Source organism: Canis lupus, chromosome 14 (assembly GCF_048164855.1).
Source record: "Canis lupus baileyi chromosome 14, mCanLup2.hap1, whole genome shotgun sequence".
Taxonomy (NCBI): domain Eukaryota; kingdom Metazoa; phylum Chordata; class Mammalia; order Carnivora; family Canidae; genus Canis; species Canis lupus.
This window is the reverse complement of record NC_132851.1, coordinates 50,698,881-50,712,369: the sequence shown is the minus strand read 5'-3', so window position 1 is coordinate 50,712,369 and position 13,489 is coordinate 50,698,881. Positions and strand designations below refer to the sequence as shown.

The 13,489-nt window shown below is 42.9% G+C and overlaps 2 protein-coding genes across 22 annotated transcripts in view; one reads left to right on the top strand and one right to left on the bottom strand.

The window, feature by feature from the left end:
• The window catches only part of AASDH (aminoadipate-semialdehyde dehydrogenase), a 39,243-nt gene extending 32,775 nt beyond the window's left edge, over positions 1–6,468 (top strand). For 5 of the 6 annotated variants that reach the window (XM_072775158.1, XM_072775157.1, XM_072775159.1 and 2 more), the window contains 3 exons: positions 324–446; positions 932–1,063; positions 2,170–6,468. In XM_072775158.1, coding sequence (XP_072631259.1) covers positions 324–446; positions 932–1,063; positions 2,170–2,559 — 645 coding nt within the window. In that variant the 3' untranslated portion in view covers positions 2,560–6,468. Of the gene's footprint in view, positions 1–323; positions 447–931; positions 1,064–2,169 lie in introns of those variants that run through there. The other variant, XM_072775160.1, reaches the window with a different exon arrangement.
• Positions 1–13,489, bottom strand: part of LOC140604105 (bifunctional phosphoribosylaminoimidazole carboxylase/phosphoribosylaminoimidazole succinocarboxamide synthetase) — a 386,988-nt gene that overhangs the window by 103,493 nt on the left and 270,006 nt on the right. For 15 of the 16 annotated variants that reach the window (XM_072775131.1, XM_072775137.1, XM_072775133.1 and 12 more), the window contains 2 exons: positions 11,063–11,253; positions 10,384–10,546 (listed from right to left, as the gene is read on the bottom strand). In XM_072775131.1, the coding sequence (XP_072631232.1) occupies positions 10,384–10,546; positions 11,063–11,253 (354 nt within the window). Of the gene's footprint in view, positions 1–5,248; positions 8,254–10,383; positions 10,547–11,062; positions 11,254–13,489 lie in introns of those variants that run through there. The other variant, XM_072775145.1, reaches the window with a different exon arrangement.

Genomic DNA, 13,489 nt, shown 5'->3' with positions numbered 1-13,489 from the left:
TTATTTGAGAGAGCGCACAAGGGAGGGGGGATTGGGGGGAGGAGTAAAGGGAGTGGGAGAAGCAGGCTCTGACACAGGGCTGGATCCCAGAACCCTGAGATCATGACCTGAGCTGAAGTCAGATGCTTAACCGACTGAGTCACCCAGGCACCAGGTCCTTGTCTTATTTATACTAACTTGAATCTCTACGAGGAGGCTGTATTACTTTTATACTAAAAATAAATTAGGTACATTAACTAAATAGATGTAATATCATGAGGACTAGGACAAGTGAATTTGTTAACCACCAACAGAATCCAATTAATTTGCTTTCTTATTTGCAGAAAAAGAAGTGTGTTTGGAAGTCACAATGTGGAGGAACTGTCTTTTCTTCCCCTTGTTTGAGCCTGATTCCACATCATTTATATGTGGCTACACTGGGAGGACTGTTACTGGCTATAAATCCTGTAGGCATAAAATATGTATTGATTTCATTACCTGTTTTTTAAATGTTTTATTTTTGCTTTGAATTCTGAAAAGTTGAAGTAGTTTTTAATTAGACATAGTTCAGCTCTCACTGAACCCAAACTCATTAAAAATGATTAGCATGAAGTCTAGAAAAATGAGAAAATAGAAGTTCTATGTATATCGTTTATCAATTTTTTTAATTGGCAGGAATTTCTCAGTCATATTAGAACTTAAAATGGTTTAAGGATAGATCTCATGTAATAATTATTTCCTGGCTTTACTGTAAGTTTTTATCTCTGCTCTCATAAAGAACACCAATTAATTTTATAGCTGTGTGTGTATACCAGCTTCATTTATGGTATCAGTTTACCATTACAGCTTTTTCTGATGTTTAAAGCTTTGCCTCTGGGAGATTTGAGTTTTAGAAAGGGTAATTGATTAGTAGAATGATTTAAATGCTGTCAATTGCTTTTACCCATGGCAGGCCACTGGGAACAGAGTTTGGAAACATTCCTGTGGAAAACCCCTCTTTTCTTCTCCACGGTGTTGCCTACAGTATGTTTGTATTGGCTGCGTGGATGGGAACCTACTCTGCTTTACCCACTCTGGAGAACAGGTGAAAAGTTTCTGGTTCTATTTTACATATCTTCCTCCAAATCATAGGAATTGGTGACAACTAAAGTAAAATTTTAAACATCATCATTCAACTCATTGTGTTGAAAATTGGTTTGATTTTAATTGTCAAGCCATGGGTTTCTTAATTTTTGAATGATAGTATAGTAGATTGAAGATTCTACCCAAACATTGTTACACTTGTGCCATGCCCCCCTCTAATTTTAAAAACTTTACCAGCTTTTAGCTAATTTTATTATGACTTCTTTGAAGGTTTTGAAACCCCTGCTTTTTCTATGAAAACTAAAATAGGTTGCACAACCCAAATTGCATTGCATGGAGGTCCCTCTTCATGACTGGCAGGGAGGCTGTTTCTGGGTGATATTAGATCTTTTTTGTTGGGAGCATAATCTCCACCTCTGTATCAACAGCTGACTGCCACTTATTTCATTTTTAAAGATTATTCACAAGAGACACAGAGAGAAAGGTAGAGACGTGGGCAGAGGGAGAAGCAGGCTCCCCGTGGGGAGCCTGATACGGGACTCGATCCCAGAACCCCAGGATCACAACCCAAGCCAAAGGCAGATCCTCAACCACTGAACCACCCAGGCACCGCTGTGGTAGCTTTAAAATAAGCAAATAGTATATATATCCACAGGACAGAGACAGAACTCCTAGCTTTTTGTTTAAACCTTTAATTTGAATTATTGCACATGAACTCTTCCTTTTAGTCCACTTACTTCCTTCTCCTTACATTAGGAGAAGAGAATAAGGAACAGTTTCTAATAAGATAAACATTGAAAACTGAGTGCAATTCTGTCTTTGAACTTTGCATCATTAAACATAGTAATAGTAGCTCTTTCATGAATGGGGTTCAAAATTAACTTTATTATATCATGCATGGCAGTGACTCGTGTAATAACACTCATGTACTTTGTCCTAGACTTTACCACTGGGACAGAGGTCTACTTTGAGAATGCTACTTTTCAGAAGAACTATTAGTTCCTCAGTGTGTGTGTGTAGTTACCATTTCGGTAGCCTACACTGCTTATATTTATACAGGAGAACTGAAACTAATAAATTATTTTGGCCTTTTTTGTCATCCTTCAGGTTTGGCAGTTCTCTACCAGCGAACCAATCTTTTCATCCCCATGTACCTCAGCATCAGAGCAAGAAATATTTTTTGGTTCCCATGATTGCTTTATCTACTGTTGTAATATGAAAGGTCACCTCCAGTGGAAATTTGAAACTACTTCACAGGTGTATGCAACACCATTTGCTTTCCATTACCAAGAAGGTGGTGATGAAATGTTGCTGGCAGCAGCATCTACTGATGGGAAACTGTGGATCTTGGAATCTAAGAGTGGACGATTGCAAAGTGTGTATGAACTTCCTGGGGAAGTTTTCTCTTCTCCTGTGGTCTGGGAATCAATGCTTATTATTGGATGTAGAAATAATTATGTTTATTGTCTGGATTTATTGGGTGGCTATCAAATATAATCAAGTTCAGTCCTTATTAGGTTATCTGAGATGTCTGAAAATATCATTATAGAGCATTTGGATAGTCTTTTTTATACGAAAGATTATATTTTGCCTAAGAAACTTGTTTATTACACTTTATTGGAGAATGATCATATTTTACTTTCTGTAGGAGCAACAAATGCTTTTTTTTTTAACAAATGCTTTTAAGAGGAATTATAGAACAAAAACATCAATTTATTTAGTTGTACTTTCTTTTAATTAGGCTACAGATATTCTACTTTGAGTTTTTTTCTTTTTTTAATAGACTTCTGTGAAAAAGATATCAGAATACACTTGGGGGTTAAAAACTTAGTTTATGATGTTATGTACCATTTCTTTATTTTTTTAAAGATTTTATTTATTTATTCATGAGAGAGACAGAAAGAGACAGAGACACAGGCAGAGGGAGAAGCAGGCTCCATTCAGGGAACCTGATGGTGGGACTCGATCTTGGGACTCCAGGACCATGCCCTGAGCTGAAGGCAGATGTGCTTAACCACTGAGCCACCCAGGTGTCCCATCATTTACTTCTTTACAGTGAGATTCATAACAAAGGGTTTTCAAAGGATCTTTTTATCAAATTAGGTTTCTTATTTAGTATTTTTAAATGAACAAAACACCAATATTGAATTCTATCTATATATATCGCTTCTATAGTAGAGTTTGAAGTTGATTTACCCTCTTTTTTTCAATTTTTGATTTATAAACCTTGATGAATATTTTTTATCTATATTTCTCAATTTACTGGACTTCGTGGTTGTATGTCTTTTGTTCATTGGCTTGGTGGTAGGAAACAACAGAAACCAGGAAGGAAAAAAAAGTCTATATACTTGGAAGTATCCTATTTCTCAGAATGTGTATATATGGTTTTGGGCTAGAGCTGCTCCTCCAGTCCCATAGCACTTTGCATCAACCTGCATTTGCCTGGCATGAAGTTGCCCCCAGTGAACTACCATCTCCCCCCGGTAGTCATGCCCTTTATGCATTCTCCTCCTCTGGTACCTGAGCTTAGTCCATGATTTACCTTAACCAGTAGAATGTAGTGGAGGTGACATGAATGTTGCTTCTGAGCCCCAGGCTTTAGGAAGGCCTGGCAGCGTCTGCTTTCATGCGATCCCAGACATAGAGTCTGGCGGCCAGATGGAGAGGCCATGTGGTAAGGGAGTGGCCCTGACACTACACTAAAAAAACTGAGGAGGCCAGATAACAGGGACAGGTGAAACCCAGACATTTGGCTCCCAGTATTCCAGCCCACCCCAGCTGTTCAGGCTATCCTGGTACCATTTAATTTCTCACCCACAGAGTCCTAAGAAATAATAAAAATGGCAGTCATTTTAAGCCACTAAATTTTAGGGTAGTATGTTAAGGAAGTAAGTTTTAGGTAGTAGTAGTAGAGATCATGACCTGAGCCGAAGGTAGATGCTTGACCAACTGAACCACCCAGGCACCCCAAAGCTTTAGCCACTAGTAGTACTAATAACTACTATTTAGGGCATATTACACCCCAGACACTCATGCTAAAGCACAAGTAACAAAAATGTATCCTAATGCTTACCTGCCCTTTATCTCTACAGTCAACTGTGGTATCAATTTCATTTGTTCATTTATGCCTCAAATAAAGTCCCAAATATCAAACATGCCAAAGTTCTTAGCTGCAAGCTATAGAAGTCAACTTAGGCTATTTTAAGGAGAAAAGAATTTTCTAAAAAAAAATATACCGAATAGCTTGGCGAATTGTGACAAGGGCCAGAGCTATACAGCCCAGGAATAATGAATGCTTGAAATCACCATGACTTTGGCCTGGGGAAGACACATCTGCTTTTCTTGAAGCTCTAAATGCTCAAATCACTAACAAACGTTGGACCCTGTTCCCTCCCACTGCCAGACTTCCACACAGAGTTGAGTTGGGAGATCAATTCAGAGCCTCTTCCAGTTTTAAGTGAAAAAGGATCCATGCCCATGAGAGAGTACAGCAAAGCATGTATCAGGCATTTCGTCTGTGGTGGTGGGAGGGGGAGTGCAAGACCCATGAGGTGGGAGAGCTCCCACACCTAGAAAGGGGACTTGAGGTACAGATTGGCCAAAAAGAACACATCTGTCAAGTCTTATATCAGTGCTGCTTAAACCTTAATATGTGTATTAACCACCTGCAGCTCTTGCTAAAATCAAATGCACATTCCAAGAGGCTGAAAGGGTGCTTTCCTGAGCCATAATAGATCCTGAGGCCAAAAGAAAAATCAGTAATACTGATCCTTGTCTTGAGTACAAATTCCACTGTGAACAAATATCAAAATTTTAAATAATTTTATTAGGTTACTCTCTGTGCCCAATTAGGTAATCTCGGGCTTGAACTCAGCAGTTCCCGAATCAAGTCATATGCTCTGCCAACTGAGACAAGTGCCCCCAAGTACTCATTTGTATTTTTTAAAAGATACTGCATTAGAACAGGATTTATCTTAGTTTTGTGGCACCCAGCGTGAGGGCCTCACTCCCATCACTCACTTTTACCCTAGGGGAGACCTGTGAGTCAGCAATAAGTCTGGCCTGGGCCCCACGTTGCCTTTCTCACAAGCTTCCAGCCCCAGCCAGTGCTACAGTTCTAGAGCCCACATGTGGAGCAAGGCGGCTGTGTAATATTTTCTCTGAGATGCATACCATTCAATTCCAATTTAGAATTGAGATAAACATTTTATTTGCCACTAAATTTTTTTCTCTAAAACACCTAGTAAAAAATACAAGGTAGCACATAAAATGCCTTGTAATTTTTCTTAACAAAAGTTATGTATGAGCTTGCTTGTGGATAGTTATTGAAATTAGCAAAAGCTTCAACCTGAAAAGGAAATTCCATACGTGCTGAAGATCTTACAGGTATTTTTTATTGAAAGATCACTTTCCTTCAATAATGGACATTTTACATTAAAACTTTATACAACCAAAAATCTCAAAATAATATTAAAATCACACTAAGATATTTTTCATTGTTGTCTCTACTTAGTTTTATTATTGGTAAAAATATCGCAAGACACTTGTAACTAATATTTCTGCTTTAAAATAAGCAATTAAACTAAATGTCACAAGAAGAGACAATACATACTATAATTTGCTGATAACTGGCTAAAATGATAATTTAATTAATGCGTAAGAAACAATTGCACTTGAAAAATTAAAAAAGTAAACAAAAAACTAGTTAATATACAAATTTATGAACAGAGGTTAATTTGTTATCTTTGCCAAGAGAAGTGTATGTTTAAGTTAAAAAAAAAAATTTAACATAGCAATCATTCATTTAAAAAAAAAAGTCTTTTCTTTTTACAGAATTTCCCCCATAGTTTGTTGATCAGAAAAGACTGCAACACAACTAAAGCAAAATAACACTTCATTGGTATTTAGTGCAAATTTGTGGAGTCATTTTACATGAAATATTGAACATGTACCCTTTAGAAGTTGCTGGAAGTGCTGTGACTGTCCTTTCCTCAGTGTACTCTTTTATTTTTGAAGACTTTAATATAAACTTTGTAACTGAGGTATTTCTTCCTACTTTGTTATGTGCTCAGTGGTATGTGAGCCAGTAGTGGTGGACTCATCTAGGATTCTTCATCAATGACCTGATTTCTTCCCCTGTTCTCCACCCTTACTGTGGTATTACCCAAAGTTGACAGAATGAAAGGAAAAGCTCAGAAGAATTATCATAGCACTATAATACCAGGGCTCTAGGTGGAAAGATTCCCATTAAAAAGTGTGTTATGTTAGTAATGAAATCACTGAAAACTAACAAATGCCTACGTGTTTGATTTATAAATGAACAGCAGTATGGAAAACATGCAGTGGAATAGTAACTGCTTCCCACAGGAATAAAAATGATTAAAGTTACACTGATTCTTAACAGTCTGAAGGTCTAGTAAAGAGAATATTAGATCCAACTTGCAAGAGTACAACTATCTGCTTGACCACACCTGACAGCTGCTACCATGAGGCTGAGCCGTCATTCCAGAAAGAAATGCTTTCTTTATGGTGAATGACAGAATAACAATACATTGCCTGTCAAATGAGCTCAGCATAAAGGAAGATAATGATGGATAAAATGTGTTTTTGCAGGAGAGGAAAAAGGAATGCAATTCCCCATGCGCTGGGCAAAGGACATGTACTTCTACTGTGGAGTCAGAATCTAAGAAGTTAGTATTGGCAACGTGTAGGTTTGCTGGTGGTCTATGCTTCATGCTTTTAAATTGCCATGTCCCCTTCTTTGGACCACAGGTATGTGTGGGATAGCAAGGCCACTTAAGACTCTGAGCTGTTTTTTAAAGGTAGCAAGGTGAATGCTCAAAACTATAAATGCTATTGAATAACATTCAACTCGATAAATATGAAATCACTCGATTACGGTAAAGAAAGAAACTTTCCACAGAAGTCCTTACTACAAAGGCTCCAAATCTTGGCTTCCTGTTAATTTTCCTTAAAGACCTAAGGGAGTATTCGGAGATAGTCAATGTGAGTATAGCCTCTCTTACTTTGTAATATCTGGTTTGGGGGGATTGGTTTTACTTTCCTCCCACTTTTCTTCTTTGGGTGAAATGAACCCCCCCCCCTCAGGGTTTTAAAAGCTAGATGACACTGGAAGCAGTGTATCTCAAGGTTCTCCTTTGGAACGGATCAGAAATTCATCTGAAGAGTTTTGCCAAAATAGACTTTCCTGACCCAGACTCACAGGATCTAGTTTGGTGGGCAGGACCGAGATGGAGCCAGGACATCTTAACCACTGCATTTAGATTCTTAGAGATGGAAAGAGAATCTGTAGCTTCCTTTCTTCATGATCCTAAAATAAAAATGTTCCCTAGGAGCCAACTGGGCCAAATGTTTAACACGTCCTTAAGGGAGAGAACTGGTACGACAGGACCTGTGGGACAACAGTGTCATGGGAGTGAGAACTGACTTTCCGCGTTACAGTTCTGGATCAAGGAGAATTCAGAAAAGCAGACATGGGCAGAGCTGGCCGCCAGACTTAACTTACGACTCGCACTTACTGCATTCAGGAGCATGGGCATTCTTGTTTATATGACCCTCTCTTTCTCCATTATGGTAGAAAAGGAAAGAAACTACCAAACATACGGTAGGGTAAATGTTCCAGGTAAAAAAAATCGGAGAATCAAAAAACCATTACAAAGATTGACAAGAGTCATGTTCTAAATGGTGTGTGTGGGTGTGTGTGCAAAGGCTGTGGAAGGGGCATGGTAGGCTCTTGTGAGAAGTTCTTAGTTTGGAGATTTTGCTTCATGTGGTCCCTCGGATGGAATTTTCTCTTGAGAACGAGGAGGAGCTCAAGACACCAGGACCTAGGATTGTGGAAATACACTCTTTACAAGGAACGCCACTGATTCAGTTTCTAAACATTATTTTAGAGCCTATAAAAACATGCTGCTTTTCCCTAGCTTGGTTTCTTTACCTCCTATAAAAAATAAATAACATGGGCAAGAGAAGAGCCAATAAATGGCAACAGGAGTGGATAAAAGTCATTCTACTTAATGATCTGTGGACAGTCGCTCCAGGCCTTGGCTTTCCTTTTGGCCAAAGCCAGCCAGGCTGGTTCTGTTGACACGGGGGCAGCATCTGGGGTTGAGAACCTCTTTGTGACTTCTTTCACCAGCGGCGTGGGGGGAGCTGAATCAGAGATCTCCACTGGATTGCGTTTTGAAGGAAAAGGATAAGAGTAAGTCACAGCCACATTCTGATGTATTAGAAGTACAAGATTCAGTAAGGAAAACCCAGTGAATCACTGGGCATCTTTAGTGAGAAGAATTACAGAAAGAAAGCGACGTGATCAGAACTGTTGCATGCAGAAGTATAGTGCAGCTCCTTTTAATTTCAGAGTTTCTAGAAGCCTAATTTTTTCTGCACAGAAGCTATACCTACATGATAAGAAATACAAGGTAAGTTCTGTGATTCTCGTTATACAACCAGGAGATCAAACCAGCAGTCTGAATTTATTGAACAGGTGAGGTCAAAAGTTACCCTCTCCAAGGGTGCCCTGGGCGCTCCCCCTCCCCGACTCTTGAGGCCCTTGGCTCCCCCTGCCAGCTCTCCCCACTTCCAAGCTTGTCTCACAATTCTAACACTTTCTTTACTAGACCTTAGGGGCCTCTAAGGTGAGGGATCTGGGCTTATCTCTGAGTCTTATTTAGTGCCCATGGCAATGGCCTGCACAGAAACAGAACTCAAGAAATACTGATGGAAAAGACAAATGCTTCAAAACAAAGGTTTGCTTTACTGAGCTGTAGCCGCTCTGCACTGCATTAACTCTGGTACTTCCACAGAAGTCTGGCAGAGAAAGGTGTGATCTCTGACTGGAATTTTATTTAGAAAGAATGATCTCTGTGACACACATATGTTTAGAATCCTCAATTCTTCGGTGTAAGATCAAATGAAATTTTGCCCATGGAGGTTCTTGAGAAATTATGCAGTGCTCCAAGGTGGTTTTCAAATAGAAGTTTTCTTTTTCTCCTCACCAAAACAGTATATATGGCTTTAGTGGTGAAACTTCTATTTCCATCCTATAAGCCAGCAGGTAACAAAGGCATAAAACATGTGTGTGTGTGTGTGTGTGTGTGTGTGGGGGGGGGGGTGACCTCTAGGGAACAGGTTACCCAGAACAGAAAACAGATGGGAGGAAGCTCTTTCTGACTTCTGGCCATCCTCCAAGTGATGTCTATCAAGGAAACAGCTAGAAACATTACTGGATGACTTTAACAATAAAGAATTTTTTTAAAATGTCTTGTGTGTCATGAATAGGAAACACTGCTGTTAATTAATATTAAGGACTCAGCTGAAAAACCCTGCTCTCTAAAGTCATGCTAGTCAGAAACTTGTCATTTGAAATCCCATCAGTGAGTAGAGACCGTCCCACTTTTGCCTGGAGTATCTGAGCCACGTGGGTCACTGATTCAGAGAAGCAGCTTCCATTTCCAACCTGGGTGCAGAGCTCCAAGTAGGGCTTTTCAGATGCAGCCTCCACGCATTTCACTTCTGAGTGTCAAAGGAAATGGGACCCTGAGTCCACTTTTCGGCTCAGGTTTGAAATCAACCCCTTTATATACAATCCCTGCTTTGCTTGGAAACTGCGAAGACCCCATTCCACTTAAAAATTTTTTTAAGATTTTTTATTTTATTTATTTATAGAGACACAGAGAAAGAGAGAGGCAGAGACACAGGCAGAGGGAGAAGCAGACTCCATGCAGGGAGCCCAATGTGGGACTCAGTCCTGGGTCTCCGGGATCACGCCCTGGGCTGCAGGTGGTGCTAAACCGCTGCGTCACCGGGGCTGCCCATTCCACTTAAATTTTAACCTAAACTTCACCCTTCCCCCCAAATCCTATTATAATCTTGCCTTTTCCTTTCTTTAGGTGATTCCTATGGTGTATTGGCTCCCTTGCAGGAGCAAGTTAATAAACCTCATTTTGCTGGGACTAGAGGCAGTAGGGCGTGGAGAGGGCTTATTCGACACTCAGGAATTTAGGGGACCAGTTGATACCACACTGGTAGCTTGAAACTGGCCACGGTGGGAGGATCTACCCCATGAAAACTCAAATGCTCCAAATCTGAGGTCTCCCCGCTCGCTGCAGGGTGACTTAACCACATACCCTCACACCATGATGGTGGGGAGTTCCTGGTGATCTCTGTCAGATGGACAAGTGGACTTGCAGGGCTGAGAGGCAAGGGCCTCACAGGCTGTGCTTGTGCTCACGCTCAGGATGTAGAGCAGCTATGAAAAGACAAGCCTGTAACCATGGTGATGCAGGGTCCATTCCCTACCTGTTACGGACGTAGGAAGAGTGTTGGCCTTTTTCAGCTGTTCTCTGCGCTCAAGCCTGGACGCAGCAGTCTCCGGCTTCTTCTCTTCCAGTTGGGTGGTGGGCTTGTGCAGGGCCCCGGCTCTGCTAACACCGCTGCTCCCGGGCTGCAGGCTGACACTGACCTGGTGGGCAGAGAGGCAGGACAAGTGTGCTTTCCACTGAAGGTCATGGGAAGGCTGGCTCTGCAAGGCCTTGGGGCCTCTGCCTGCCAGCCCCCAAGCCCTGCTCCTCAGGGGCGGCTGGACTCCACCTGGAAGCACGGAGCACTTCAGTACGAAGGTCTCAAAGAGGAGAAACTGCTTCCCGAGGAGAGGCCCACTGAACAGACTGGGCCACAGAAAGCCAGGGCCACAGAGCAAGACTCTGGATTTCCCCAACTCCTCCCGTAACCACGGCAGAGGGGGACGGCTGCTAGGGGTCGTGCAGTCTACCAAGTCAGGTTGACCGAAGAGCACGTGGAGACCAGGCAAAATCACTGAGAACACTTCCCGGGCTTAACGGTGGTCAATCTATTGCTCTGCGCTAAGTATTTCTTCCCGACTCCCAGCTAGCTTCATTTATTTATTTTTAAATCCTCGTGACCTAAAAGAGCCAAACTCGGGGAAGGCAGAGTTCAAGCTGAAGACCAGGCTACTCACATTCTCTTTGGAGAGCTTTTCTGCCTGTTTGGCCTCCCTGGCTTGCTTCCTCTCCTCTCGAGTTGCTTGCTGCTCCCGAAACCCCTTCTGCTTCTGCAGCGCTAACGTTATCCACAGCGGCTGCGCGGTTTCAACCTTCTCCGCAAGTTTGGAGCCATCTAAAGAGTGCCTGCTCTGAAGGACCGGCTTTTCTGTGGAAAAAGAGACGTGATGTTGCAATTATTATTTTTTTTAAAGATTTTGTTTTATTTTTTTAAAGATGTTTTAATTCATTCATGAGAGACACAGAGAGAGAGAGAGAGAGGGAGGGAGGGAGAGAGGCAGAGACACAGGCAGGGGGAGAAGCAGGCTCCATGCATGGAGCCCACTGTGGGACTCGATCCCAGGACTCCAGGATCATGCCCTATGCTGATGGCAGGCGCCAAACCACTGAGCCACCCAGGGATCCCCTAAAGATTTTGTTTTAGATAAGAAAGCAGAGGGAGAGGGACAAGCAGACTGTGCTGAGCATAGATCATGACCTGAGCGGAAATCAAGACTCAGACACTTAGCTGACTGAGCCACCCAAGCGCCCCTCCCCTTTTCTAAAAGGATTTTATCTATTTGAGAACGAGCACCAGCAGGGGGGAGGGAGAAGCAGGCTCCCCAGTGAGCAGGAAACCTGACACCCAGCTCCTTCCCAGGACGCCGGGACCATGACCTGAGCCAAAGGCAGATGCTTAACCAACTGAGCCACCCAGGTGCCCTGATACTGTGATTTAGAAGAAATATATTTGGGGACACCTGGCTGGGTCAGTCAGTGGAGCATATGGCTCTTGATCTTGGGAGTCATGTGTTTAAGCCCCACACTAGGTGTAGAGATTAAATAAACTTTAAAAAAATGAAAAGAGAAATATGTATTTGGTCTTTGTGCCCATTTCTAGAGCACAGAGCTCCTAAAACCCTTGGAATTTCCTAAGTGATCGAGAGCATGAGAGCATAAGGTGTCTCTGGTTCTGTTAAGGAGATGGCTTTGGGACCACCCCTAAGGATGGGGCTGGTTGCCAGAGGAGCCAACCATGTGACTTAGATGAACTGGATCTTTTGTTAGCAACGCCACCCCCCACCCTCTCCACCTCCGTGGAGGGGAGAGGGACCAGAGATTGAGTTTAGTCGCCAGTGTCTGAGGATTTAATCAGTTCCGCCTACGTAACAAAGCCTCCACAAAACCCAAAAGGATAGGGGTTGGGGCGTTTCTGCTTGGTGAGCACATGGAGATTTGAGGGGAGAGGTGTGCTCTGAGGGCACAGAAGCTCCATGCCGTTCCCCATACCGTGCCCTTCTGTATCATTTCCATCTGCCTGTTCCTGAGTTACATCCTGGTTACCTGGCAAGTAAAATGTTTCCCCGAGTTCTGGGAGCCACTCTCGCAAGTTAACTGAACCTAAGGAGGAGGTCGTGGGAATCTCTGATTTAGGTGAATCAGAAGCACAGGCGATGGCCTGGATTTGGGAATGGCATCTGATGTGGGGACTGTCTTGCAGGACTGAGTCCTTAACCTGTGGGGCCTGATGCTGTCTCCAGGTAGCCGGCATCAGAACCAAGGGCTGTCTGGTGGCGTGGAGAGCCACAACCTCCACGAGCCACGATCACGATCTGTGATCAGAACCCGCAAGAGCAACAGCAGGTTTGCAGTGAGGCTGCTCACTTCCCCCCCAACACTTGTGATACGAACTATTCAGCTGCCTTTCCTGACACGAACTGTGCTCTGATGCCTGAGCGACTTCCCTCGGTGGGGAGGTCACATATCTGATCAACAGACACAGAAGCATTTTCCTTCCTTCAAAATAAGATCTCCTGTGTCAGAAAATCTCAGGCCTACAGGGGACCCAGGCTGTTATTTGATTTGTTATTCTTATTGTTTATTAAACCCCTTGCCCCCAAACATCCTACATGGAACCCCAATGTATGAAAGAGGTAAAAGGGATACTGCTCTACTTAGTGAGGCTGCTGGGGGTGGGGGGGGGAGCAGGGCTGTGAGGAATGCGGAAGGAAACTGTGATTTGGGTCGAATGCTCTCCCCCGACAGGCAGGAGGCATGAGTGTCCGCAGCCACCCAGTGCCCTGCCCAAGGCCACCTGGCAGTTAGTGTACAGGCTGAAGCTGGAACCTAGGACTTCTGCCTTCCAGTCTGTGCTTTTCTTGCGGGTGATGGCCTGCCCAAGGCCACCTGGCAGTTAGTGTACAGGCTGAAGCTGGAACCTAGGACTTCTGCCTTCCAGTCTGTGCTTTTCTTGCGGGTGATGGCCTCGCCTATGCAACGGGGGTAAACACGCTTCACAGGTGGTTGGTATCAGAGGTTGAGTAACTAGACTTTTAAACTGAGCAGCTACAGGTTTGACCTCACGTCAAACAAAAGCTACTTAACTTCCCTACAGTTTTCTAACC